This window comes from Gallinula chloropus (assembly GCF_964237585.1).
Source record: "Gallinula chloropus genome assembly, chromosome: 27".
Classification (NCBI taxonomy): Eukaryota; Metazoa; Chordata; class Aves; order Gruiformes; family Rallidae; genus Gallinula; species Gallinula chloropus.
The window spans coordinates 1044451-1070275 of NC_140112.1; the positions used below are offsets into that span (position 1 = coordinate 1044451).

The 25825-nt window shown below is 50.0% G+C and overlaps 1 protein-coding gene across 1 annotated transcript in view; it reads left to right on the forward strand.

Moving 5' to 3' along the window:
* LGR6 (leucine rich repeat containing G protein-coupled receptor 6) overlaps positions 1–25825 on the forward strand; it is a gene marked incomplete at both ends in the record, with an annotated part of 132027 nt that overhangs the window by 84208 nt on the left and 21994 nt on the right. Inside the window, 4 exons of the mRNA XM_084275806.1 lie at positions 1216–1431; positions 11499–11570; positions 23591–23659; positions 25062–25133. Of these exons, the coding sequence (XP_084131932.1) occupies positions 1216–1431; positions 11499–11570; positions 23591–23659; positions 25062–25133 (429 nt within the window). The remainder of the gene's footprint in view (positions 1–1215; positions 1432–11498; positions 11571–23590; positions 23660–25061; positions 25134–25825) is intronic.

Below are 25825 nucleotides of genomic sequence, written 5' to 3' on the forward strand. Positions count from 1 at the left end.
TGATTGTTGGTTTGAGGGCTGGGCCATGGCAGTTCTGTTAACTTCCTTCTCTTGTGCTTTGATAAGAGACATTGTGCTTTCTCTTTGCAGTTTGAATTCAGAGATCTTTCCCTTAGATAGTGTGGAATAATAAAATAAGCTCTGTTGGCTGTGAATGGAAATCAGAATTTGCTTTCTCCTTGGTGTAATTGGTTCCTGGTATTTCATCCAAATTTGAAGTGTTTTCCTCTTATAATTTGATTTTTAAATCTACAGATAACACATTGTATCCTGCTCACCACTGTTGAAACAAGAGATGCCCAAACCTAGGGTTTTAACCTGTGTTTCGTAATAAGCTCAGTATTGTTTGGGCTTCACGTTCTATTTTGGAACAAAAACAAGTCTTAAAAATTAAAGTTTCTCACCAAATGAAACCTCAAATTCACTGCCTTAAGGTTGATGATGATTAAAAAAAAAAACCCAGCAATTGGCAATCAAGGAGCAAGGCCTGAACATGTGCAAGGCAGAGAGCACAGGCTTAATTCCTGCACTGTGACACACGGTCTGAGCCGTTCCCAGTGCTTTGCAGGTAGCTCTGGCTGGTTGGATCAAACACAGGACCCCAGGCACAGCTGCCATGTATTTTGTATTTCCAGAATTTCTTCTGGAATGGGGCTCTGGCTGCTTGGTTTGGCTGCTCTGGGGCTGAGTGGGTTATGGGGCACCCCAAAAGGGGCTGTGCCCCTGCAGACTGGCTCATGCAGACGCATGGCAAGCCCAGCCCCAGGGGATGCAGCTTGGATGCCCGTTTCTAATGGGGGGTGCCTGCAAGCCACAGCCAGGGTCAGTCTGGGGAGTGTGTGTGAGAGGACCCACTTTAACAAGCTGCCCACGTTTCTAATGGGGGTGCCTGCAAGCCACAGCCAGGGTCAGTCTGGGGACTCTGTGTGAAAGGATTCACTCACTTTAAGAAGCTGCCATCAGTGGGCAGCACTAAATGATGGTCAGGAAGGGCTCACCCTTGGCAGCAGTCAGACACCTCCAAGCACAGGCAAGAGCCTTGCGCTGAGACCTCCTTATGCTAATCACTATTTACACCCTGAGCCAATCTCCCTGTGGCCATCACTCCATCCCGCCTCGGCATCACAACTCCCTTTGCACAACACTGCGGGCACATGAAGCAGGTGCTGGATCCATCTCTCACTTTATCCCCACCCTGTTTCTTTTCCCACTCAGACGCCTGGATGCAAACCTGATCTCTGTGGTACCTGAGAAGAGCTTTGAAGGGCTGCTCTCCTTGCGTCACCTGTGGCTGGACGATAACGCCTTGACGGAGATCCCTGTCCAAGCTCTGAACCACCTGCCAGCGCTGCAAGCCATGACCCTGGCTCTCAACCAGATCTGGCACATCCCTGATTACGCCTTCCAGAACCTCAGCAGCCTCGTGGTGCTGTAAGCCTCCTCCACTTGTTACTCACTCGCAGCCCGCGCCGTCCTCCAGCTGTGTGCTCTTGCAGCTCGTAGGGCCAATGGGATCCTGGGCTCCAGCAGCAGAGGGGTGGCAGCAGGGACAGGGAGGGGATTGTCCCTCTCTGCTCTGCCCTCCCCAGCTGGAGTCCTGTCTCCAGAGCTGGGGCCCCCAATACAAGAAGGATGTGGAATTGTTGGAGAGGGTTCAGAGGAGCCACAAGGATGATGCTCAGAGGGCTGGAGCACCTGCCCTACAAAGAGAGGCTGAGGGAACTGGGCTTGTTCAGCCTGGAGAAGAGAAGGCTGTGGGGGGACCTCATTGCAGCCTCCCAGTCCCTGAAGGGAGCAGAGGAACAGGAGGGGAATCAGCTTGTTAAAGGGCAGAGACTGGCAGGACAAGGGGGATGGAGTGAAGCTGGAGGAGGGAAGGTTTAGATTAGATATTAGGGGGAAATTTTTTACAAAAAGAGTGGTGAGGGGCTGGAACAGGCTGCCTGGAGAGGGGGTGGGTGCCCCATCCCTGGGGGTGTTCAAGGCCAGGTTGGATGGGGCCCTGGGCAACCTTGTGTAGCTCCAGGCCTGGAGGTTGGTGTCCCTGCCTGTGGCAGGGGGTTGGAGCTCTGTGATCCTTGGGGTCCCTTCCAACCCAGACCATTCTATGATTCTATGATTCTATGACAAGGTGCTGACAAGCCTGGGAACAGTGTCTTCCTCCCATGGGAAGACCCCTTGGTCGCTCCCCAGAAGCAGCTTCTTGCTGCAGGGGTAGCAGGCAGAATTTTTGTTCACAAGAGCCAAGGAAACCCTGTTCTTTGATACAAAAGGCTAAAATTTGCTGCTTTTGGGTTTTTTTCCCATGTTTTCTGTACTTCTCATTGAAGAGCCAAAAAGGTTTCACTTCCAAAAAATACTTTGCATTAAAAAAAAAAAGTATCTGGAAATAAAAAGCAGATTCATTTCTTTCCCCTGAAGATTCAAACAGCAAAAAGCTCCTCAGTTCTATTTACCCCTTTAGTTCCTGTGTTAAAAAGACAGGAATTTCTATCAAAATTTTCAAAATTTGGAAAAAACCTTGCAGTCAGGTAAAAAAGTTTGTGGTTTTTTTTTTTCCCCTGGAAAACAGGTTCAAGAAATGATTTTTTTTTTCACCAAACATGGTTTTGAACAAAAGGTCTGATCTCAACACCTTGTCCAAGCCTCTGTGTGTGCTTCATTGCATGACTCTGTGACTTATGCAGATCGACTGTCCTTTGCTGTTGTCCAGTTTGTATTCTGAACACTTTACTCAGAGCTGTGTAGGGAACAGTGCTGCTCTCTCTTCCCTGGTCCAGAGGGAAACATTTACTCCATGGGCAGTGAGACAGGCTAGAAGGGTGTGCAGCCTGCAATCAGAAGGTGCATCCTTTCTATCCACAGAGCCTTTTATTATCTAGCTTTAAAAGGAAGTTTACATGTGCACATTAGCTAGTCGTTACTTTTTTGCTGTTGATTAGCAAGTACAGGTGTGATTGCCAATTACTTTAGAGCTTCTCTATCTACATGAAATCCTACCTTTTAGCTTGGTAATATGTACTGATACCAGGGGATTAAGTAACCTCAGCATGTGGTGCCCCAGTGAAAGTTTAGCAATTATTTCCTTTTCAGAATTAAAGTGTTTACTGAAGCCATCTAGCACAGAAAGTGCTTGGACAAAGCACAGTCCAGCGTTTTACTAAGCATCAAATTCAGCTGTTTAGACCAAGCATAAAGGCTTATTTAAGAGAAATGCTAAAAGCAACTTGAGAAATGTCAAATAAGTAGTTTTCACCCACAATAGCTCTCATTCTACAAGGCATCCCATGACCATCATAATGCAACCACTTCATTAAGCTTTAATAGCCAGCACGGAGGGTGAGCTGACATTTGGGTTTTTGTTTCAGTCTCCAAAGCATGCTCCTTTCTTTCTGGCTTATCCCATCCTTTGGGTGGGAAGCAACTTCTTAATTAAACAGGCAAGCTCAAGAAATAAAAGTCATTGACCATTAGGTCACAAGGGAGAGAATAATGTCCCACCACAGGCAATTGGAAGGGAACACGTGTGATCCTGCCAGGCGCTGTGGGACACGATGCTGAATTTTTGTGGGATGGCAAGCGTTTGGCAGAGCTGGCCCCATAAATCTCTCCCAGGCCTCCATGCATACCCTTGTCAGCACACAGCCAGTGGAAAGTCACCCAGTGTTCTTCCTGCACACCCTACCAGGGATGTTTCCCTGCTTCACTCCCCCTCCGAGTTGAGAAGCAAACGCTCCCGAAGCCCAGCCAAGCTCAGCAGTACAGTTTGTGAGGAGAGTTTCCCTGCCAGGATGCAGATGGTACATACACATCTTCCTCTGCCAGTTTCTGAGTTTGCAGGTAGGTGGAGAAGAGCTGGCTGCTACCATACACATCAGGAGCCTTCTAGCCTGAGAGGTGGTCAAGTGAGCGCACAGGGGAGGAGAGCCAAGAGCAGATGTGAGGGAGCGCTGTGGAATCTCTCCTATCAGCCTGGTTAATGCTCATGGACAGGACTGACCACACCTTCCCAGGTGCAGATGTGTGCTTTTTCTTCTCCACACACCTTGGGCCTTTGGGAGAGATGTGGGTTATCATCACACACTGACACAAAGCGCCAACAGCAGATTATACAAGCCTTGGTCTGCAGTAAGTCAAGGGGTTCAGTCTCTGCTCATAAATTACACCTCTGCTGAGGAATTCCCTGATCTTATTCCCATCTATTGCTGCTGCAGGTTTCAAACTAGGGCTGCAGGGTGTTCAGTAAGGAGATCCTCATGTAAATCACTCATCCTGAACTATATGAGTCTGGGTAATTGGCGCCATCCTTTCCCAAGCTTTGATAACAAGGGCTTCATGTGCTGTGATGCTGGCACCCTGCTGCTGATGGCAGAAGGGAGATGGCTTGTTTGATCAGGGTGGCTCATGGGAATAGGATACTGGAGATGATACCTCCAAGTCTGATCTATTCAGGACAAAATGTGTCGTAGCATCAGAAACAGTCCTGAAGATTTTTCAGCTAATTACTTGTATCAAGCAAAGGGTTTGGGTTTTTTTACAAAAAGCATCTTCTTTCTTAGGCATAAAAGATTTTTCACTTAGAAGCAAGCATCTGAAACCCCCATGCTGCTCTGCTGACAGGCTGATAAAGTGCATGACAGCAGTTCTTGTTAGTGTCCCTCATCTCCTCTGTCAGCTGAATTCAGCAGGATGTCAGCTCTCGAGCCAGGAATCACAGCACCTCTTTCAGCCCTGCTGCCCACATGGGTCCACTGGTTCTGCAGTAAAATCTCACATGGATGAATTTGGGAACCGTGGCCAGGAATTCCCCCAGTGCCACAGATATATATCCCTGTGCTGTCACACCTCTGCAGTGGGCTGCAGTTCTGCTGTCACCAAGGGAGCTGTGAGCACTCCAGCAGAGATGCTGGTACACGGGTGGGACACAGACTTAGTCACCTACCCTACACAGACCAGGCAGGAGAGAGGTTTGCTCTGCAGCTTTGTAATGATGGACTTGGCTAGAGAGAGTCTTTGGGAAGTTTTACTCTCATCACATGGCAGGGAATCCCTTAAGTTAGAGCAAATGAGGTCAAAATGCAGATCCTTCTCTAGGTCCACAGGGAGCCTCAGCTCCTGGAAACCCCTCTGACTCAAACACTCCTGCAATGCTGAACAGCTGCTCTCACAAGCACTCAGCATGTGCTGCCTCCTGCACCATGAGCTCCGAGCCAAGGAGTTAACTCAGCCCCATGATGCAAAAAAGATGCTCCACTCCTCTTATCTGGCCCCAGCCCTGCACAAGGACTCTGGGAAAGTTGTTTTCATGCAGCTACCAGTCAGTTTTGCTGAATGCCCTCTAATTCTTGCTCTCCCTCTCTAGCTCTGTATTTGCTGCCATCTCTCCTACCCTTCCATTGCAGCCCATATCCAGTTAGCTGGTTTCCAGCCAGGAGTTGGTCTCCATATCACACGTGTTTGCTCTTCACACCTTTGCAATGGAGAGACCAAAACTGCAGATCCATTGTCTCTCTCCTAGGCATACCTAGAATTTGATTTGCTTTTTTTTCTTTACAGCTATTAAACACCAAGGGCTCCTTCCTGTAGCTATTTTAAAGCCTGTTACTGCATGTGCTCCTATAAGACTGGTTCCCTGCCCCCTCCCCTCCCTGCACTTTATGTTCACACGACCAGAATTTCAGCTGATGTTGTGTTGTTGAGGCCAAGCTGCTCTCCTGCCAGTGCTTCCCTCCTAGGACACCCAGCAAGATCTTCCAGCTGAATGTGTTGAGAATTGAAGACAGTAAATGAATGATATTTATTAGGATTTCTCTTTCTTAAGCAGTTGTTATCATGTGAGGACGTGATGCAGCTCTCTCTAACAGTGTGGTTTGGGGACTAGATGAGAAAACTCAATCCCAAGACTCTTAAGACTCCTGGATTCCCTCTGCCACTTTGGTCCTTGTTCTGGTGTTACTCTGGCTAAAATGTTCAGGAGGGCCCACTGATTTTCAGTGCCCTCCCTGTCTGCCTGGGAGTAAACACCAAGCTCCTCCAAGGGAGCTGAGAACAAATTCAGCTGATATCTGTGGGACTCAGAGCTCCCCAACATGATAAACCTCAGTCTGTTACATCAGTGCCAGGATGAACCTGCACATAGAATCACAGGGGTGGGGAGGGACCTCAATGATCATCTCATCCCATCTGTCTAGGGTGCCCAAAGCCCCATCCAACCCGGCCTTGAGCCCTGACAAGGATCCCAGGGCAGCCCCAGCTTCTCTGGGCACCCTGTGCCAGGGCCTCCCCCATCCCCAGGAAGGATTTCTACCTCCAAGCCCCTCTCCATCCCCCTCCTGCAGCTGAAGGCCCTTCCCCTGGGCCTGGCCCACCCTGCCCTGGGCATCAGTCCCTCTCCAGGTCTCCTAGAGCCCCTCGAGGGACTGGAAGGGGCTCAGAGCTCTCCCCAGATGCAGTCTTCTCTTCTCTGGGCTGAGCCTGCCCAGCTCTGCCAGCCTGGCTCCATGGCAGAAGTGCTCCAGCCCTTGGATCATCTCTGTTGCCTCTACTGGACTCACTCCAACAGCTCCGTGTCCTTCTTCTCCTGGGGATCCCTGAGCTGGATGCAGCATTACCTGGGGGGGCTCTCCAGAGTGCAGCAGAGGGGCAGAATCACCCCCCAGACCTGCTGGCCCCACTGCTGGGGGTGCAGCTGAGGACATGGGTGGCTTTCTGGCCTGCCCAGCACACAGTGACAGGCTGTGTGGAGCTTTTCATCAACCACTCTTCACCTGCACAAGGGAGTTAACAAGTCACTCTCTGAGAAGTACTTGGGAACCTCGGTGTTGGCAGGGAGTGCCAGGCATGTGCAAATTCAGTATTACTAAGAACAATGTTGCCTGGAACATCTGGGTCCCATTCATGGGCCTTTCAATGTGCAGAAGAGCTTTTGCTCCCTGAGGACCGAGCACGCTGCCTGGGCAAAAGTGAGTTTCCCTCTCCAGCACTTGAGGAAGAAGTAAACAGCACTCTAACACACCCCTGCCAATGTCACTCCTGATGGAGCTTTATTCTTCACCAGACAAGTCCCAGGCTCGTCCCTCACTACACAAGGGAATTTGGAATTTGCACCACTTCTGATTTAGGTTTCTCTACTTATCCCTGCCCAAATCGATGAAAAAGGACAATTTTGCCACAACACAGCCAGACATTCACCCTGACAAAGGCTGATCCAGTGTGAGAATTAATATGTCAAGATTCCAACTTCGTTCAAATCACCTCATGCAAATAACTGATGGAAGATGTTTGCATTCGTCCTTCTTGAGAAAGAGAAAATGAAGTCATTAGAAATGAAAGCAAGGGAGAATCCAACCCTTCTCTTTGTAGTTTGTTCCAGTGGTTAATCATCCTTAGTGTTAACAAAAAAAAAAAACTCAAGCTCATATTTCCCATTTGAATTTTCTTTGGCTTCGACTTCAGACATTTGTTCTTATTATTCTTTTCTCCACTAAATCACAGAATGATTTTAGTACCCATTTTCTAACCAGGAAAAATCCTGTACATTACACTGCACTCATCCCCTTGATCTTATTTTTAATAAGCTAAACAGATTGAGTTCTTTATGTCTCCATCCCAGGTTTTTTTCCAGCCCTTGGATCATTTTTATTGTTCTTCTCAGCACCCATCCCAAATGATCAACATCCTCTTAACAATGTGGGTACCAGAAATAGGTTTAGCCTTCCACAACCCATCTCACCAGTGCATGATGCAGATGTGATATCACATCCCTTTCCTTACAGCCTGGTTCATCCAGACACCAGCAGCTGGAACATTTGCTCAAGGTGCTTTCCCTTATATGTAAGAGAAATGATGGAGATTCCCTGTCCCCTTGGAGGTGGCATTTTCAGACTCAGAGCTCCCAGTGCTAATGCCTGTGTTGGGCTGTCTCTCACTTCAGTACAAAGTTGTTCACCAATGGATCCTTTGATCCATTGGAAAAATATATGGAGAAGGAAGTGAACTGAAAATGAAACAAAATACTGGGAGTGCTGCAGGGATGATTTGGGAAAATCACATTTATGCCCAGTTTGGGATAAGGAATTGTTGGCAAGGACAGAATATCCTCCTTCTAGAAACCATTGTGCCTTTTTTTCTTCTTTTTTTCCCTTTCTAATCTTTTTTCTTCTTTTTTGTTCTTTCTTGGGGTACAAATGGATCTTTTAGGATTTTTTTTTTTCTGGTGTGTTTCTAAACTATCATCACCTGAGACATCAACCAACCTCAAGCCATCCCTATCCCTATCCTGTCTGCTCTCTGGGGGATTGTGGCCATGTGGTATTCTGCAGCCCTGTGGTATTTATGCTGCCTTTCAGCAAGGCCCAGCATGGGGTCACCTGGCAGGGCAGAGCAGAACAAGCTAGTCCATCCCATGCCAGAGGTTGGTCATGACAATTCCTTTTGCAGAGACCACTGTTTTCTAAAGGAGATGCACAACTGAAGAACAGTCTACATGCTGGCCCACAAAAAAAGCAGTGACTGTCCTGCTCTTCCTGGGCAAAGCTGCTTTCATGGACAATCATCCCATACCAGCCTCACTTGATGGTACTGACCTGCAAAGGAGATAACACAGATCTTAAAGTCCATTGCTCTTACTGAGGATGGGGGTGGATGCAAACTCCAAGAGGAATAGCAAAAGCTTAAAGATTTCTCATGTTTCTGCATCATGAGTGGGTTGTTTACAGCCCAGAACTGAGTATCTCAAGCTCCTATCAAACCAGCTGTAATTTACAGGGCAGAATATAACGTCGTGTGGGCTGAGCTCAAACTGACAAACACTGGGGATGTTGCAATTCAACTTGTTAAAATTTGTTTACCAGGGGAGAAAAAAAAAAAGGAAAAAAAAAAAAAAAAGGGCAGGGTGGAAGCAAAGGGGGGAGTTTTCAAGTGTTTACCTTTCCAGCTCTCTTGTTTCTATTATTGCCATGTGGTTGGGTAACAACTCTGGAGTTCAGCTTGGACAGCACATTTTTTTTTTTATAACTCTCTTTTTCAGTTGCTCGTAACTTTCTCGCCAACAAAGAACTTCCTTCTGATGATTTTCATTACTCTGCCTCCAAACAAAGCACTTTAGAGCCAAATATAAACACAGCAGGTGATTGCTTTCTTATTCTGTCCCCTTGGCTGACTGGAGTGGAAGCAGTCAGGTCCTCAGCATGCCTGAGCATGGTGTCCTGTTGTACCACCCCAACTAAGCTCCAGGAAGCTCTCATCTTCCCTAGCACCTGCATGGCCTTTCTTGCCATGCAGTGCCCTCACAACAGGCACAGGACCCTCTATTTGCCAAATCCAGTGCTCAAAGGGACCCAAAGTGGTTGGCACCGTTCTGCACTGGAAGTGGAAAATGAAGCAAGGGAAACATGATCTGAAACTAATCCCATAACACTGGATGGAAGAAACCATCTGGACTTGAACTTCTTTTCTTGTGACAGAGAGAAATATCTCCTGTAAGATTTTGCTCTCAGCTCTCCCCTAAGAGTCTCAATCAAACCAAGTTTTCTTGCAGGCAATATCCTTTTACTTTCCCCTGCTATGGCTCAAAGGAGCAAACATACTTTATCATGCATCTTTCCCCTCCCTTGCCCTTCCTCTGACATGTTTGTATGTTCTCATCCCAATGACAAACATCCTTCTTGGGCTGGTTTCTGTTTTGCAAGCCCCTACCAAACTGCCCTAGAGCCTGGCTGTTCCTCCACTCCCAGCTCCCTCCTGTTTTACCCTAGAATATTTGGCAGTGGGAGCTGCCTGTGCTGAGCCAAACTGCTCACACTTGAATCAAGGTGGAGTAAGGGATTTTTCAAGCTGAGACAGATTTAGATCAAGCAGCAAATAAAGAAAAAGTCATTGAGCCACCTGCCAGCGTGGAGCCTCCCCCTGGCTCTTGGAAGGAGACTGCAAGTGTTGGACAAAGGCTGGTGCATCCCTGAGGATGGGCAAGGGAGGAAAGGACCCCAAAGGCACGTGGTGTAGCAACACGTTCATCACACAGGGCTCGTTTAAAGCAGAATTTGAACTGTAAAATGGGGAAACCTCTCCTGACAGAGAGTAAAGAGCATATCCTGCCCCAGAGGTACCTTACCTCCTCAGTGAGCATTCCTCCACACAGACCATCCCAGTGCAAGCGTGGACTTCACTGATGTGCTGAAGTGCAACTGGTAGAAGCGCAGGCTGGGCATCAGTGGGTTGTCTTCTCCTGTTTTACAGCAGGCTTTCCTCAGGCTGCTCACAAGATCTCTCTATGTCAACTTCAGCCTGCCCTTGAGTGGGATTTCAGAGGGAGATGCAGCTCCCACAACCCGCAAAGGAAGCCAGATGGCAAAAGTACTTAGATGTGCTCACAGTCTCTGACAATTGGAGATGAAAAATCCAGGAATTAAGATCTTGGGTTTGCCAAAAAAATAATGAGACATAGGAGTAAGGAGCCCATGGAAAGTGAGGACCTGGCAGATGGGACTCATCACATTGTCTGTGATGCTTCCAAGGCAAAAATACACCAGGTGGCTGTGCAGGGGTAGCAGCACATGGCTCTTCAGCACCAACACAAAGACTGGAAGCTCTAGAGTCCTTAAGCACCAGATGTTCAAGGATGAGGGGGAATGGGTTTAAATTGGAAGGGGGTAGATTTAAATTGGATGTTAGGAAGAAATTCTTCACTGCAAGGGTGGTGAGGCACTGGAACAGGTTGCCCAGGGAAGTGGTGGATGCCCCATCCTTGGAGGTGTTCAAGGCTGGGTTGGATGGAGCCTTGAGCAGCCTGGTCTAGTGAGGGTGTCCCTGCCCATGGCAGGGGGGTGGGAACTTGATGATCTTTAAGGTCCCTGCCATCCCAAAGCATTCTGTGATTCTATGACTGTGTAGCACCAGGATGAAGAGGAATGGGCTAAAAAACCAGCTTTAGTGTAGACAGTGTGCATCAGTCTGTTGCACGGCCCCTGCACGTCAGCCAGACACTCTGCAGCATTAAACTGAAGATGACTTTCATTGCAATCAACCTGGACCTAACCCAGGAACCAGCTGCATTTTCATTTATTTTGCAAGATAATAAACTGTGACTAACAGGATGATCTTGAACTCAAAGTCTTCTTGCTGCTCCGAGGAGTCCAAATATGCCCATTAACAACTGGTGAAGCCACATGGCACGTTACAGGGTAAGGTGAGATCTAGGGTGTTTCTGGAAACTTCTTGCTTAAGCATGTTCATCCAAAGTCACCTGGCAGCTGTGAAAGGGGAGCTCTCAGGGATTCTCCTACCTGAATTCCTGGGAGACACAGGAGCTCTGTAGCTGCTCTGCAAGCACTGCTGCACCCAGCATGTCTCTGATGGGGCAAGAGAGGGGACCTTATAACCCCTCATCACGTTCCCAGCCCAGGCTGTGCTCAGCTTGCAGGATGTCCCTGGGCAGTGGCTCAGACTGGCAGGAAAAGGTCAGTTTGCACCTCCAGTGACCATCTCTGTTGTCTCCACAGGCACCTACACAACAACCGGATCCAAAGCCTGGGAGCCAACGGCTTTGATGGGCTGCACAGCTTGGAAACCCTGTGAGTCACCTGTTTTCTTCTCTGTTCTAAAGATCTCCTGTGCATTCATCCTCTCCAGCACAGTCTGCAGGAAAGGGCTGGTGTGTTTGGGTCAGTCCCACTGTGTGCTCACGTGTCACCGAGGGCAGCAGCAGGGCTGGCTCCAGGCACCAGCCCAGCAAGTGTATGCCCAGGGCATGATGCTTCCTGGGATGGTGGCAGGCTGGACTTTCTCCCTGTGTCTGTGTAAGCTGGTCTGGCAGTGCTGCTGCTGCTGCAGAGGGGTCTGTGCATGTGAGTCAAGTGGCTGGGAGGAGACTTTGAGGCCCTGGACACAAGTCTAATCCTGGTGCAATCCACAGCACTACCAGGATGTGGCTTTCTGCAAGGCTGTGACAGTGGAAGTCCTGTCCACAATGACCAGGCAGCCTGTTGTTCCAGGGCTTGTCCCCATCAAGCAGGACTCTGCCTGACTGCTGCCTTCATCCAGGCTCTGATGGCCCAGACCTGCACAGTGCTGTGGTGAGACCTCCAGACTCTCCTCCACATCTCATCACACTGAAGGAGTGTCCTCAAGAGACAGTGGCTTGGCTTTTGCTCCTCTTGGCTTGAGCATCTAATTCTCACCTCCAGGCCAGCAAGTGTTTTAAGCCTCTGATCTCCAGCACTCATTGCTGATGATGTCCAAAGCTGGCCAAGCTTTGTGGCACACAACAGCTGAGCATTTTGCTGCAAGAGCCCAGCCAAGCTGCTAAACCTGCAGCCACCTACCACCTCTCAGTTCCTGTGCATGTGGAGACTATTACAGTCTCCACACAAACCCTTTAACTCAAATTATGATTACATTCTGTTGACAGCACTTAGCACATTTTCTTGGCTTGTGGAGGCCAAACTGTGCTCTCAGTTACCCTGTGGGCGTTACCTCCTGGAAGGCAGCAGGATGGTAAGACTTGGTGAAGACAGACTCTTCTTCAGGGTTCCTAAAATGAGTACCTGTGGCCAGATGCTGATTATAAACCAGGCACAATGGTTAAAGACCTGGAGAAGTTGAAGTGAAAAAGAAAAACAAGTGTTTGGGGCTTTTCAGAAAAGCCTGGGAAGTTTTAGGTGCAGAAACTTCTGCTCCCCTGAGGGAATTGTTTCTTCTAGACAAGGATACTTCTATTTTTATCAAGTGCAGGCAAAGCTTTAAGGGAAACAGCACGTGCTGCTCCATGCAGGTCTCAGCAGCCTGCAAGCTGCCCCTGCACAGCCACACCGGATGCCTACCCCAGGTCTTGTCATGTCTGCAAGACACAGATCCCAGTGGAGCATCTCTGTTCTTGGAGAGAGCTTGGCCCTCATGGTTTAGGAGGGTAGCAAATCTAGAAAGAGGTAAAGTGAAGCCAGGTGAATGACTTCATGTTTCTCCTGCGTTGACTTGCAGCTACTGAGCACGAGTCATTTCTGCCAGGTACAGCACCAGAACAAAATCTGTGTTTTCCATGCTGACCAGGGGGTAGATGTCCAGCACCCACCAGGTCTCAACTGGTCAAACACCAGCATGTAGCTGGAGAAAGCATCTCCAAGAAAACTTTCTCTGGCAGTGTAAAATGTGTCTGTTCACCAGCTCCCCCCCAACCCCCAAGGAAGGAAACCTGGGCAAGCAGGCTGGCAGCAAGTCAGAGCTGCTCTGGCCAGATTCCCAAGAGGGTTTCGAAATACCCTTGAAACCCAGTGAGATTCCCTCACCAGTTCCCATGAGCACAGACCGACCCTTCAGGGCTGTGGATACAAACCTGACGCACGGCTGAACCACGACACCAGGTATCAGGTAGCCAAAGTGGGTGATGCTTGGCATTTTTCAGCCCTCTACCAAAGACACAGAGTAAATAAGAGTGTAGATGTCCTTATGTGACATATTCTTCCTGTAGCCCCTTTGGGTAATGGGCTAGATCCTTTAAATATGGTGCAAGCTCAGGGGGTGCCCGTGGGAGATACAGAGCAGATTCAACAGGCACAGAGGGGCACAGAGACTTTAAATACCAAGGAAAGGACCCCCATAACCCATAGGCATGCCCAGAAGGGAAGACCTGTGGCTGAGGGGAGCATGTGGACCACAGTAAATGGCCTGGTGTGGTGGGCTGGTGGGTTTTATCCCGTCGGGACTGTTTTGTCCAAGTAGGCAGAGGAGGTGGTGTGGTCCTGAGCACCTGCTGTGTGCACTCAGGGTGAGGAAACCTGTTGAGGGAAGTCCTTAGGGCTTCTGCTATGGGGTCAGCAGGTCTAGGCTCTTGTGTGGCTTTTGGGTGTGGGTGGGCTGGCAGCACCGAGCATGCCCCTGGCATGGGTATGTGCAGGTCCCCCCATCACAAACACCACCACATATCCCCCAATGTCTGTGCAGGGCTCAATTTTGTGCTGCTGAGCTGGAAAGACAAGTTCAAAAGCAAGAGGTATGGCCTTTCCAGTGGTCCTGTCCATGGACATGGCCAAGTCACCCATACAGCATGAGCTCAACAAAAAATTGGGGCCAGAGCTCCTCCCTGCCCTGGTATGTGCAGCCAAACAAGACCCTGATATGGGCATAGAGCAAAATATGTCTTGTCAGAGTCCTGTTTCCCCATCCCACAGCAGGACTAAGGTGGCTCCTGGAGCTGAGGCAAGGGTGGGAAAAACAAATGGCTGCTCCCCAAAACCAGCCCAAAATGCTGAAGGCTTCCAGGCTATGGCCAAAACAGCAATGATTGCCCCAAAAGTGCTGCTCCTCCAATTGTTGAGACATCCCCAGCCTCCCTCTGACACAGACGTGATGGGGAAGCAGCTCAGAGAGGCCCCGCAGCCCTCACCCATCCCCTCCACCTGAGATGAACCCGCTGCTTCCTATCTCTGATGTTTCCCTCCCCATCCACATCCCTGCCAGCTCCTCTGCTCCTCAGACAAAGGAGATAAATCACTTGGAAAGAGAAAAATCTCCATTCATTTAAAACCCTATTAATTTATTTAAAAAAAAAAGCGCTAATAAATTAAAAACGTCTCCCAGAAGGGCTGAATCCAAAACCCTCTGGCTCCAGGCATTTTATCTGCCTAACCTTGTCTCACAGGAAATGCCCTTACCACAGGCTTTCTCAGCACACTGCTCTATTAGCTGGGTAATTAGTCGAGTCTGTAAATGCAGAGCAGAACTGAAACCTACCGACTCCTCCAGAGAGTCGAGTTTTCTATGGGGGAGAGAGAGAAATACAAGAAAATTAATATAAAGTGCACCCCAGGCAATGAAGGCAGGAAGAAGGAAATGGGAAATATCTCCACCACAGCTCATACAAGGGGTTTTTTAACCCTTTAGGGCCAAGCAAGCTTTGCTGGAAAACTGTTAAGTGCCACCTTGCTCCTCAGGTGCCATTTGTCTCCACCAGCATGTTTGATTTGAAACCTTTTGTGCAGGCTTGTGGTGGTAATCCCAGTCTGTGCAATTCTGGAGGTTGCTGATAGTTTTTGACTTCTCCAAGGATGTCCTGTTTGCTGTGCTGAGCCGATGATCCAGAGCTGGGAGGGGTGTCTGACACACAGGGCACTGTGCTGCCATCCAGAGAGACCTGGACAGGCTGGAGAGCTGGGCAGGGAGAGACCAGATGGGGTTCAACTAAAGCAAGTGGAGAGTCTGGCACCTGGGGAGGAATAACTGCTGGGATCAGGACAGGCTGGGGGTGACCTGCTGGAGAGGAGCTCTGTGGAGAAGGACCTGGGGGTCCTGGTGGGTGACAGGGTGGCCATGAGCCAGCAGTGTGCCCTGGGGGCTGAGAGAGACAATGGGATCCTGGGGGCATCAGGAGGAGTGTGGGCAGCAGGTCACAGGAGGGGATCCTCCCCCTCTGCTCTGCCCTGCTCAGGCCCCACCTGGAGTGTTGTGTCCAGTTCTGGGCTCCCTGGGATCAAACAGACAGGGATCTCCTGGAGAGAGTCCAGAGGAGGGACAGAGATGCTGAAGGGCCTGGAGCATCTCCCCTGTGAGGAAAGGCTGAGTGAGCTGGGACTGTTCAGCCTTGAGAAGAGAAGACTAAGGGGGGACCTAATTAATGTTTATCAATATCTGAAGCAGGGGATGCAGGGGGAATGGGCAGCCCCTTTTCAGTGTCTGTGGGGACAGGACAAGGGGCAATGGCTGCAAGTTGGAGCACAGGGAGTTCCACAGCAACATGGGGAAGAACTTTTCCCCAGTGAGGGTGAGGGAGCCCTGGGACAGGCTGCCCAGGGGGTGTGGAGTCTCCATGCATGGGTGTCTGGTCCAAGAACAGAGCTATAAAATTCATTACCTGTTCTGATCATGATGTAAATGGAAGGTGACTTTTCCAAACAGAGAAATCCACCTGTCAAACTGAATTGTCACACACACAAAGCAGTCTGGGACCAGACATTTCCCTTCTGTGGACTCCTTGGGCCAACTGGTCCCAGTTTGCTGCATCATCTCCCCCAAGAGCAGAAGCCTGGACTGCCACAGGTACCTTCCCAATTGGCTCTGAGCTCTGGCTCACCATGACCCCAAGCTGACATGATATTTTACAAGATTATAAAGAAAAAAGGCAGGAAGTGAAGGCAGCTGAGGTGAAAAGGTATTTCTGGCACCACTGCCTTTTCCCATGCCTCATGGCTCTGCTCTAAGGCTCTCCTCCTTTGCAGGACTCTGCTTATTCTTCCCTTGCCCACCAAGTCCTCACACCACCCCTTCTGCACCCTGACAGCCCTCCTGCCTGGCTTCCCAATCCCTGGAGCTGCTGATCTTACAGTGCTGAGTCTCCCCAAACCCCCAACCCCTGGACCTCCAGACCTGCCTGCTGTGACTTGTCAGGTGTCCCCATCTCCCCTGGCTCCTCGGGCTTCATTTTACTCAAAGCCTTGAGCAGATGAGCGAGGGCAGCTGCCCACGCTGGAGCAGGGAAGCCTCTGCCTCCAGAAACATGTGAGAGAGAGTTGATTACCTGTGTAAAGGAGGAGCAGACCCTGCAAGACAGCAGAAACAGCAGCAGAGACAAGCTGCAGGCATGTTTTCCCCATGCCTGATGCACAGAAGCTCTGCTCCCCAGCCCACACCCCATCCTTCCAGCAGCGGGGCCGGGGGCTGAGCACCTTGGGAGGGGGTAGGTAGAGGTCCCCAGCTCCCTTCCCACAGTTCAGAAACTCTCTGCTGTAGGCCAGACTTCCTAGAGCCTGCCTTGTCCCCTGCCTGGCATAGTGCAGCAGCCTTCTCCGTGCCTGAGTCATCGGCTGCGTGGTTATTGTCTGTGCGTCCCGGGGACCGTGGTCCCTGCTGCTGGGCTCTGCGGTCAGCTGCCTTTGTGTCTTGTAAACGATATGTGCAGAGCAGTGCCTGGGCTCCCAGGACCCCCCAGGAGATCCTGTTCTCAAGAGGCTCCTTTCAACCTTGTTAAATAAATCAAAGGGAATTGGAACCATATTTAATCCGGTACCTTCGTCAGTTGGAGGACAGGCAGGAATAGTGCTTGGGATAGACACATTCTGGGAACTGCTGCCTTTTTAAATGAAGAACAGAGCTGTGCAGGGAAGGATCCGTGGCTGTGTGCATACAAGGCAATGCCTACACACAGGTCCCCCCCCTCTCTGCCCCAGCAATAGACCTTCCTGTGTCACATAACCCCTGTGAAACGGGGCAGCACCCTGTGAGAGATGGGGATGTTCCCAGGGCTGGCTGGCAGAATGAGTCCTTGTGCAGAGGTTGCTGCTTGCTCCAGGCAGGAATCAGGTACCATTCCCACCTGACAACCTTCCCATGGTGTGGGGACCCTGTGGGACATCCATGAACTCTGTTGCCCTCCATCACATACTCTTCTCCTTATAATTTGCCAAAAATGGGCTTTTTTAGGACCTGATTAGTCTCCCCCAAATTGCAACACTGACCCAGCAGATGAATCCCATGATGGGTCATTTCTCTCTCTCCTGCCCACACTCGAGCATCCCTCTCTTGTGTGTCTCCATTTAGGGGGATGGGCACACAGCTCCTGGCTGATCAGAGTCAGACATGAGGTTTGGGTCCTTCCCCATCCCCCTCCCTCCTTTCACTCATTATGGGCACTTGCTGCATCTCCTCATCCAGACCGTGCTGTGGAAGGACACACATGCACCACACGTGCTACCAGGAGAGCAGAGTTGGTGCTGATACTAGCCAACCAGAAGCATGGTACCATTGTGTCTCATACTCAGGCCTAATCAAACAGCTCTTCCCAGCTCGAGCTCAACCACAAGCCATGAGCATGATGCCTGGGTAAAGCTGGTGCAGGCCAAGGGGTCAAACTACATGGTGACAACGGGCCCCGTGGGCTTTCAGACTGCCAATTAAATCATTTCCAGTGCTTGGCTTGGCAACAGTAACCAGCACCACTAAGAGCAGTGGTAATTACTGGCAGCTTGATTAGATGCAAGCACAGGACAGGTGGAAATGTCCTTATCAGAGGCTGCACAAAGTCCCTCTCCAGGGCACAGCAGTAACATCCCCAACTAGACTGAGACTGAAATAGTCAGCACATGTCCCATCTCCAGCTTCTAATCATCCTGCATCTTCAGGTTTATTAGCTGCAAATTTGTGGTGTTTTGTGGCTTATGGAAGAATTTATAGTACTATATAATTTTTTTGGCTTCCTGTGTGGAACCACTAATAGTCCCTAACAGGCAGAAAATTGACTTGAGACTCTTTCCCCTCCTTCTCTCCTTTTGGCCTGACTGAAGATATTAATAGTTCCAGTCTGCATGTTGTCAGCTTCAAATCACCCTGGCAGTTAAAGCCCAAAATAACTGTGCCTTTGATGTCAATTTACTTTTACTTCTAAATAAACAACAGGGTTGGTTAAGATCTTCCAAATATGAAGCTATAGGCTCACTCTAGAAATAACAGCAATGGAAAGCCAGCCAGTTCCTTCTGTCTTGGGCAGACTGGGTGACCTTTAAGAGGTTTTAATTACAACTAGAAGAACAGACAAGGCTCCTTCTGGCATCCCACTGTGATGCCTAGAGCTGCTAACTTGGAGCCCAACTAAGGAAAGTGATTTTTATAGTCATTTCTCTTGCACATCATTTCTGAACCTGGGTGAATTTGGTTCCAGAAGTTCTTGATAACAAGCAAAACTCTTCCTTGTTCTATGCCAATTATTTCTTTTTTCCCTGTGCCTTCTTTTGGCATAGCCATGGCCAGGGTGTGTTGGCATCCTTCCACCAAGTAATGCCAGCATTGGGTCCACTTTCCCAGTCGTGCCAAAAAGAGCAGTGCCCCACAGCCAGGACACCCCATCTGTAGTGTTCAAGCCTTGGGGGAGACCCCAGAGCTGGGGCAGCTGAGACCCCAACAGTGCCAGGTCCAGTTCCTTGGGCCAAGAGGTCTCCCTGTCCAGCCCCACGGCCACCACAGTCCATGTGTCACAGCAGTGGCTTTCTGCAGCTTTCCCCACATCATCCCACAGCTGAAAGCAGTGGTAAAGTGTCAGAGTGTGGAGTTGGAGCCAGCAAAGCATTGCCCAAGCAGCTCAGGTAAGGCAGGGAGAGGAAGAGGACACTTGGAGGAGTTCTGTGTGGCATGTCCATTTCCTGTACCCACCCAGCCCCTGGAAAGGGTTTGGAAATGATGGACAGTCCACTCAGTGGAGGAAGTTTTGTTGCAACTGTCAAAACACATAATCCTCCCTGACCCACTGAGCCTGGATTCCTTCCCATCTGCCTTGGCCCTACATGAGAAAGAAGCTCTGGACACCCACCCCCAGGCACAGGGGCTGGTCCAGATTCATCACAGGAGAGCAGACAGAGAGGGGTGGTGTCTGGGGTGGATGCAGCTCAGCTGATATCAGGCATCTGTGGAAAGACCTGAGAATGGAATTTCACTACATGAGCAGAAACTTCCCCACTGCCCCCTGCCATGAAGACTGGAGGCTGCTTCTGGGTCATTGCTTGGACCAGAGAACGTTCTGGGAAGGAAGGAGAAGGAGGGAAGCCACCCCTGTGTCCTCATTTGGGTCTGGGCCTTGGGCACAGGGCAGGGAAGAGATGACAGTTGGGGACTATCTCAGCTACTGGCCTCTTCCAGCCTCTTCCAACCAGATGAAGACCCCCCAACCCCTGGAAGTCAGCATGGCTTGGCAGCAGCAGGGCAGTGCTTGAGGCAAGTCAGGGCGCTGTGAACTGGATGGAGAGCAGTTGGCTCCAAGCATCACTCAGAGGAGCTGTTAACCAGCACCTTTGGGCATGTTTTCTGGGCCAGAGGCTCACCTCACTGAAACCCAGGAAGCACCATGAGGAGCGAGCATGGGCACATTGTCTCTCCAGAACAGGCTGGGGTTGCTGGCAACCAGGCTGGAGCAGCATGACTACACCTGGTTGTACTTCCACTTTCCAACAAGCCTGCTGTATGCCAGCATTCAGAGGTGGCTTTTTTTACCCAGAGGGAGCTGCTGAACACAATGCTCTTTGTATCTATCAAGTGCAGGGGAGGGAGGGAGGCACAGAGATGCTGCCAGGGCTGGGAAAGGTGTGTGTTCTCTGGGGAAGGGCTGGTCCTGTACATACTTGCACATACACAGCGGTACAAACACAACCTCATCCGCTGATGAAAGACCAACCTGCCTGGAAGAGACTCAGACTGGAAAGGAAATGTATTTTTACAGCAAGGCAGGAGCAAATATTACAGCACACGGGATTGTTCCTTGTAAATACTGTTGGTTACAGATCTGCCATCCCTTTTTCTGCCAGTGAATCACAGGTGAGCTGAGCCTCCTCTCTGTTGGGCAACACTTTCCATCTGCCAGCTGCTCACAGGCACATCTGGTATCACTGGGGAGAAACTCAGCCCCACACCATTCCACAGTGCTTCTCCCAGTATCAGTGACGTGATGGTGGTGGGCTGAGTGTCACCTGGGGACAGGGCTCCTAGTGCCTTTCTCCAGGGCAGGTCCCTTGGCAGCACACAGGCTCACCCCAGTCCCTCTGTTTGCAGCACAAGGGAGGGAGGTGATGTGGGAAGTGATGCAGGCAGACAGCCAGACCTGAGTGGCCTGTGTGGCAACCTCTCTGCAACCTTGGGAAGTCACTGCAGAGTGAGACTTCCACAGGTATTAATCACTTCACGCAGAGATTTGGGACTGTCAGCCACTAATGCCCCCTGATGTCATCCAGTGCAGTGATCACGGGGTTAATGGGATGTGACTGATCATACCAAATGCCCAGCAGTCTTCTGACTGTGCTTCTAAGCACTCTGCTCTTTGGAATTCCAATTCTGGAGTGCCTGAGCTTCACTGAAGGGATGTGCATCATCCAAGTCCCACCCTGCCCTCTCTTCCCCACGTAACCCAGCCTGTGTAATGTGAGGCACTTCACCCAGACAATGATGGACACCTGACAGGTACCACTGACAGAGACTGGCTGAGAGCATCCAAGCAGCTGATTGCAAGCTGTGTGCACCCTGCAAAGAGTGAGGCACAGGAGCAGTCATCTGTGGGGTACTGATTCCTAAACAGATCATCCCACCTGGAGTGTTGTGTCCAGTTCTGGGTTCCCTGGGATCAAACAGACAGGGATCTCCTGGAGAGAGTCCAAAGAAGGGCTATGAAGATGATGAAGGGCCTGGAGCATCTCCCCTATGAGGAAAGGCTGAATAAGCCGGGGCTGTTCAGTCTTGAGAAGACTAAGGGGGGACCTTATTCATGTTTATCAATATCTTCAGTATGGGATGCAGGGGGAAATGGGCAGCCCCTTTTCAGTGTCTGTGGGGACAGGACAAGGGGCAATGGCTGCAAGTTGGAGCACAGGGAGTTCCACAGCAACATGGGGAAGAACTTTTCCCCAGTGAGGGTGAGGGAGCCCTGGGACAGGCTACCCAGGGGGTGTGGAGTCTCCATCTCTGGAGAGATTCCAGCCCCATCTGGACACCGCCCTGTGCAAGATGAGCTGGGGAGCTGCTTTGGCAGGGGGGTTGGACCCCAGGAGCTCTCCAGGTCCCTTCCAGCCCCTGTGAGTCTGTGATTCTGTGATTTGGGGTTCAAGCAGGGAAGGCTGGGAAAAGTCAGTGATCTGCTTGGACCCAGATGAGAACTGACAGTATCAGTGTGAGCTCCTTGGGAGGTGCAGAACTCTCATATCCAGGGGATGTGAGCTGGTGTGAGGAGGGGACACATCACCCCTGTGTCACTGGGGCACACAAGCTTCACAAGTGCTGGGACTCTGCTGCTGCACTGCAGGTTGGGCATGGCAGGGAGGCAGAGCTCATGGTCTGCCTGGTCACCAACCCCGTGCTCCTCTGCACTGGCGATTCCGAGGTGGTGTGAACTCTTTCCAGACCTTGAGGAGTAGGTCCTACAGGAACAGGATTCCTTGTGTTGAATCCATACAGGTAGTGCAGACAGCCAGACTCCCTCTGGAACTGGAGGAGCAAAAATAGCCCTTGGGGTGGGGGGACAATCCATGCACATCCCCCAGCTGCAAAGGGAATCCAGCAACAACGTCTGGTAAGGACCTGGTCAGGGCTACACAAGGCAAAATCCACCCAAGACAACCTTATCTCCTGTTTTGTTTCTGGTTTTGTCCCCTATCTTGTAGTTCCCTGGTAAGTAGGATGTAAGTTATATAAACCTGGAGTCATGGAAGGCACAAAGGAAGAGCAATTTGGAGGGTGTCTCTGGGTTGACTGACTGTGTAAATACCTCCAGGGCAAAGCCAAGACAGTGCCATACAGTGATTCCAGAGCAGGGACACTGGTGAAGGAGAAGACTGTAGAAGGGGAGGGGACTGTAAGAGAGATCATAACATAATTACCATGCCTGGGCCCAGAGGATGAGAATTACAAGGTAATTGGACAGCAGCTCATTGCTGTGTAAATGCATGGTTATTTCTGTTCCATAAACCACAATCCAGGTTACATGGTAATTACTTTGAGGTCCATTAAGTGTAATTATACAGTAATCTCCAGGAGCCAGTAATTACCCTCATGTTCCAAAGTATCTACCACTTAAAACTCAGGGAGTTTCATGCAGGTAGGAAGTAGTCCCGTGGTTTTCAGATTTCAGTGCTTTGGTCTGCGGGGTGGCCAGGATGGGGTCACATCTTCCCATCCCAGCTGGGAATACTTTTGAGAGGAGAGTGTTGGGCATGCCAGAGGAGGAGTTCTAGCCAGCTAAAGCCCAGCCAGTCTCCATGGGCTCTCCCACCAAGAGCAGGGTTGGTGCCTTCAGAGGGCTGATCCTCCTGGGCTGCCAGCAGTGCCCCACAGCCCAAATAAACTATTTTCCAGAGGCACCAGCCCATCCTTGGAGAACAAGGGAGGTTTCAGGCTCAGATGTCTCTCCTGGTTGCCAAGTCACGGCAGGTAAACTCTACCCTTGTCATCATGACCAACACATTGTATTTTACTTAATTTATTACGCTGCAAATTAAAACCTAATGCTCAACAGTGTCAGTATCTCTTGGCTCATGGTTTACAATGGGCACTCACCATCAGAAGACCTGGGCTCTCCCACAGGCTGTTCTTCCCACTGGGCCCTGTCCCAGCATGTCCCAGCAGCAGGGAGGGCCAGAGTCTTCAGGACAAGCACTAGGAGAATGGTCCCCTGAACCCCCCAGCACTGCAAGGTGAGGGGGGTGCAGTGAAGCCCTTTGATGGGGCTCTTCTGCTTTTGTCCTTCATAAAATCCCATTTTGACCTGGAAAGGCAGGAAAAACATCTCACAGATAAACCCCCTGGGCATGAGTTCCTGGGACAGGGGCATGGGTACTCTGGAGATGAAAAGCAGCAGCATGGTCCAGTGCCAGGCATGGAGGGACTTGGGGGGAAGGCATCCAGATGGCAGCCACCATGGCTTGGACAGGCTCTTGCCTGACAGTGCTCCTAGCAGGGAATATTCCTGCAGCAGGAATGTGTGAGATTTTGTTTCCAGGCAGTGGCTGGATCAGCACAGTAGGAAAAACCTGTCTCCCATGCTTAACAACCAAGTTTCCATGCCTTCAAAGCACAGATACACTCAGTTGAGTTCCTGCAGCAACATTAATTGATGTTTTTTCCCTTCTCTCTCTTTCAGGGATCTAAACTACAACGAGCTGCTGGAATTCCCTGGGGCTATCAAGACACTGGGCCGACTGCAGGAGCTGTGAGATTTTCTATTTATTCCTTTTCAAAAGCATTCCCCACCAGAGAGTGGCCAATAAAGCATCACATGTGCCCTGACTTGAGGAGAGCGCTCGCTCCAAGCCTTTCTTGTGTCTTTCACAGCCCCCTCTGCCATGCTCAGAAAACCAGTTTATCCCCTTGATTCCCATCAGCTCCAATCACCTCTCAGCCTCTGCACCACGGCAGGTGGGAGTGGGGGGATCACCCATCAGGCTTGTAGCAGGTTTCTCCTCCAGCTCTACATTCTTCCTTGATATCTGAGGGACACAAAGTCCATCTGATCTCCAGCTGCTTCCACTGTCCATTCCCTATCCTGGGACCACAGCCATGGAGTTACCTGTGTGGTGAGGCCATGTGGCCCTGTGCCACCTTCTCTGACATGCAGAAACTGTTTGATCTCACTTAGGACAAACTTGTAACAGGGAGTTATACAAGTTTATGACCATTTTAGTGGCTAGCTCACTCTCCTCTAACTGGTCAGACTGGGAAACACTCAAAAGGAGAAACCATCCCACTTGACATCCATGAAGGTAGAAGCTCCAGGATGGGGTCAAGTTGAGTTGATGTGGATCCTGTGGACCCTAAGGCTGTCACACTGGTGACAGGCTGGGGTGGGACACGGACCAAGCTGCTCTGGGGATTCTGGGAGGCTTGAAGTAAAAATCTGACACTGCTTTTTTCTTTTGATGGGAGAATTCTTAGGAGATTTCTCTGATCAGACCAGATATCATCATTAGTCTTACGTTTAAAATGAGAATAAGATCCTTACTCAGTTTAGGATGGCTTACATAAGAGGCCAATCTCAAACAGGCATCCAACTATCACTCACAGGGACTCTCTGGGATTAAGCAACCTGGGCATCACCAGGTCCTGGACACAGAACCAAGATGTACAGGAGATCAGATTGTAGCCAGAGTTTTTTACTGCTGCAAAAGTTTGCTGATAGCAATTTTCCCAAGCTATCACAGCTAGATCTGCAAATACTCTAAAGTTACATGGCCAATAACTGGTAGGCTGCACTCTTGTTAGAAGCTGTGGAGCTATAGGTGAGACCATCCATAAAAATGGTCATTCCTGGAGGATATAAATAAGTGTATTTTGTTTGCTCTTGCTTCCTGACCTATAAAGTATTAACCCTTGAGTACTTGTGTCCAGTGGAGTGACACATGGAGCACCAAGCTACATGCAGGGTTAACACAGCAGAATGAGGGCTCTGTCCTGAATGTCTTCACTTACTGGCATGATGATACAGCTGGAATGGAGTCTACACCTCCTATTTATGTGTGTTTTGAAGGCTATAAGCCTTCAAAAACGTTAAGGAAAGAAGGTATCTCCAAGTCTTTCTCATCCACTAATATCAAGCTGTTTGTTTCCCCTAACAGTGGTTTTCATAACAACAACATCAAAGCTATTCCAGAGAACGCTTTTGTTGGGAATCCCCTTCTCCAGACAATGTAAGAAAATTAATTAACGCTTCCTAAAGCCTTGTTTGCCCCAGAAAGGGGTATTTCATGGTGGTTTTTGGTTGGGATTTCTGACAGTTGTCCACATGACTGCAAGTTGACGTTTGCTGTACGTGGGCCAAGGCAGCTGGAATGATCTCCTCAGCTGCACCTCAGGGGGGGTTTGCCATGGGTTTTCCTTCCCCTGCAGCTGAACTCCTCTGCAGTCCAGGCTGATAACAATGAAGGAACAATATCTATGGGTGGTCTACATGGAGATCTTGATAACGGGATTTTCTGAGCCTCAGCTGACATCTGCCTGTGTTTATTCCTTGTGTTTGGAAAAGCTCCTAGACAGCTACAGTAGCAGCTACGTGTGCTGGGGAGACAGGACACCAGCTAGCTGTGTCTACCCCAGGCTCACAGACACAAAGCTCTGTGGATAAATACACCCAGTTGTCAGCTCTGTTTCCTCTCTGCCCCAGGGGAGAAGTAAGAGACTTTTGGATGGTTCTTCCCTGAGCAACACTGATACTGGAAGTGATGGCAAGTGACAAAAGCTCTGCTTAGCCAGGCTGGGACTGAAGTTATAGAAGTGCCAAAATCTGGAAAGCCATGGTGACACAGTCACTGCTTCAGTCAAACAAAACCAGCCCCAGCCCCATCTTCCTTGGGCACCATCTTTGGGGTGATGTGGGAGTGAG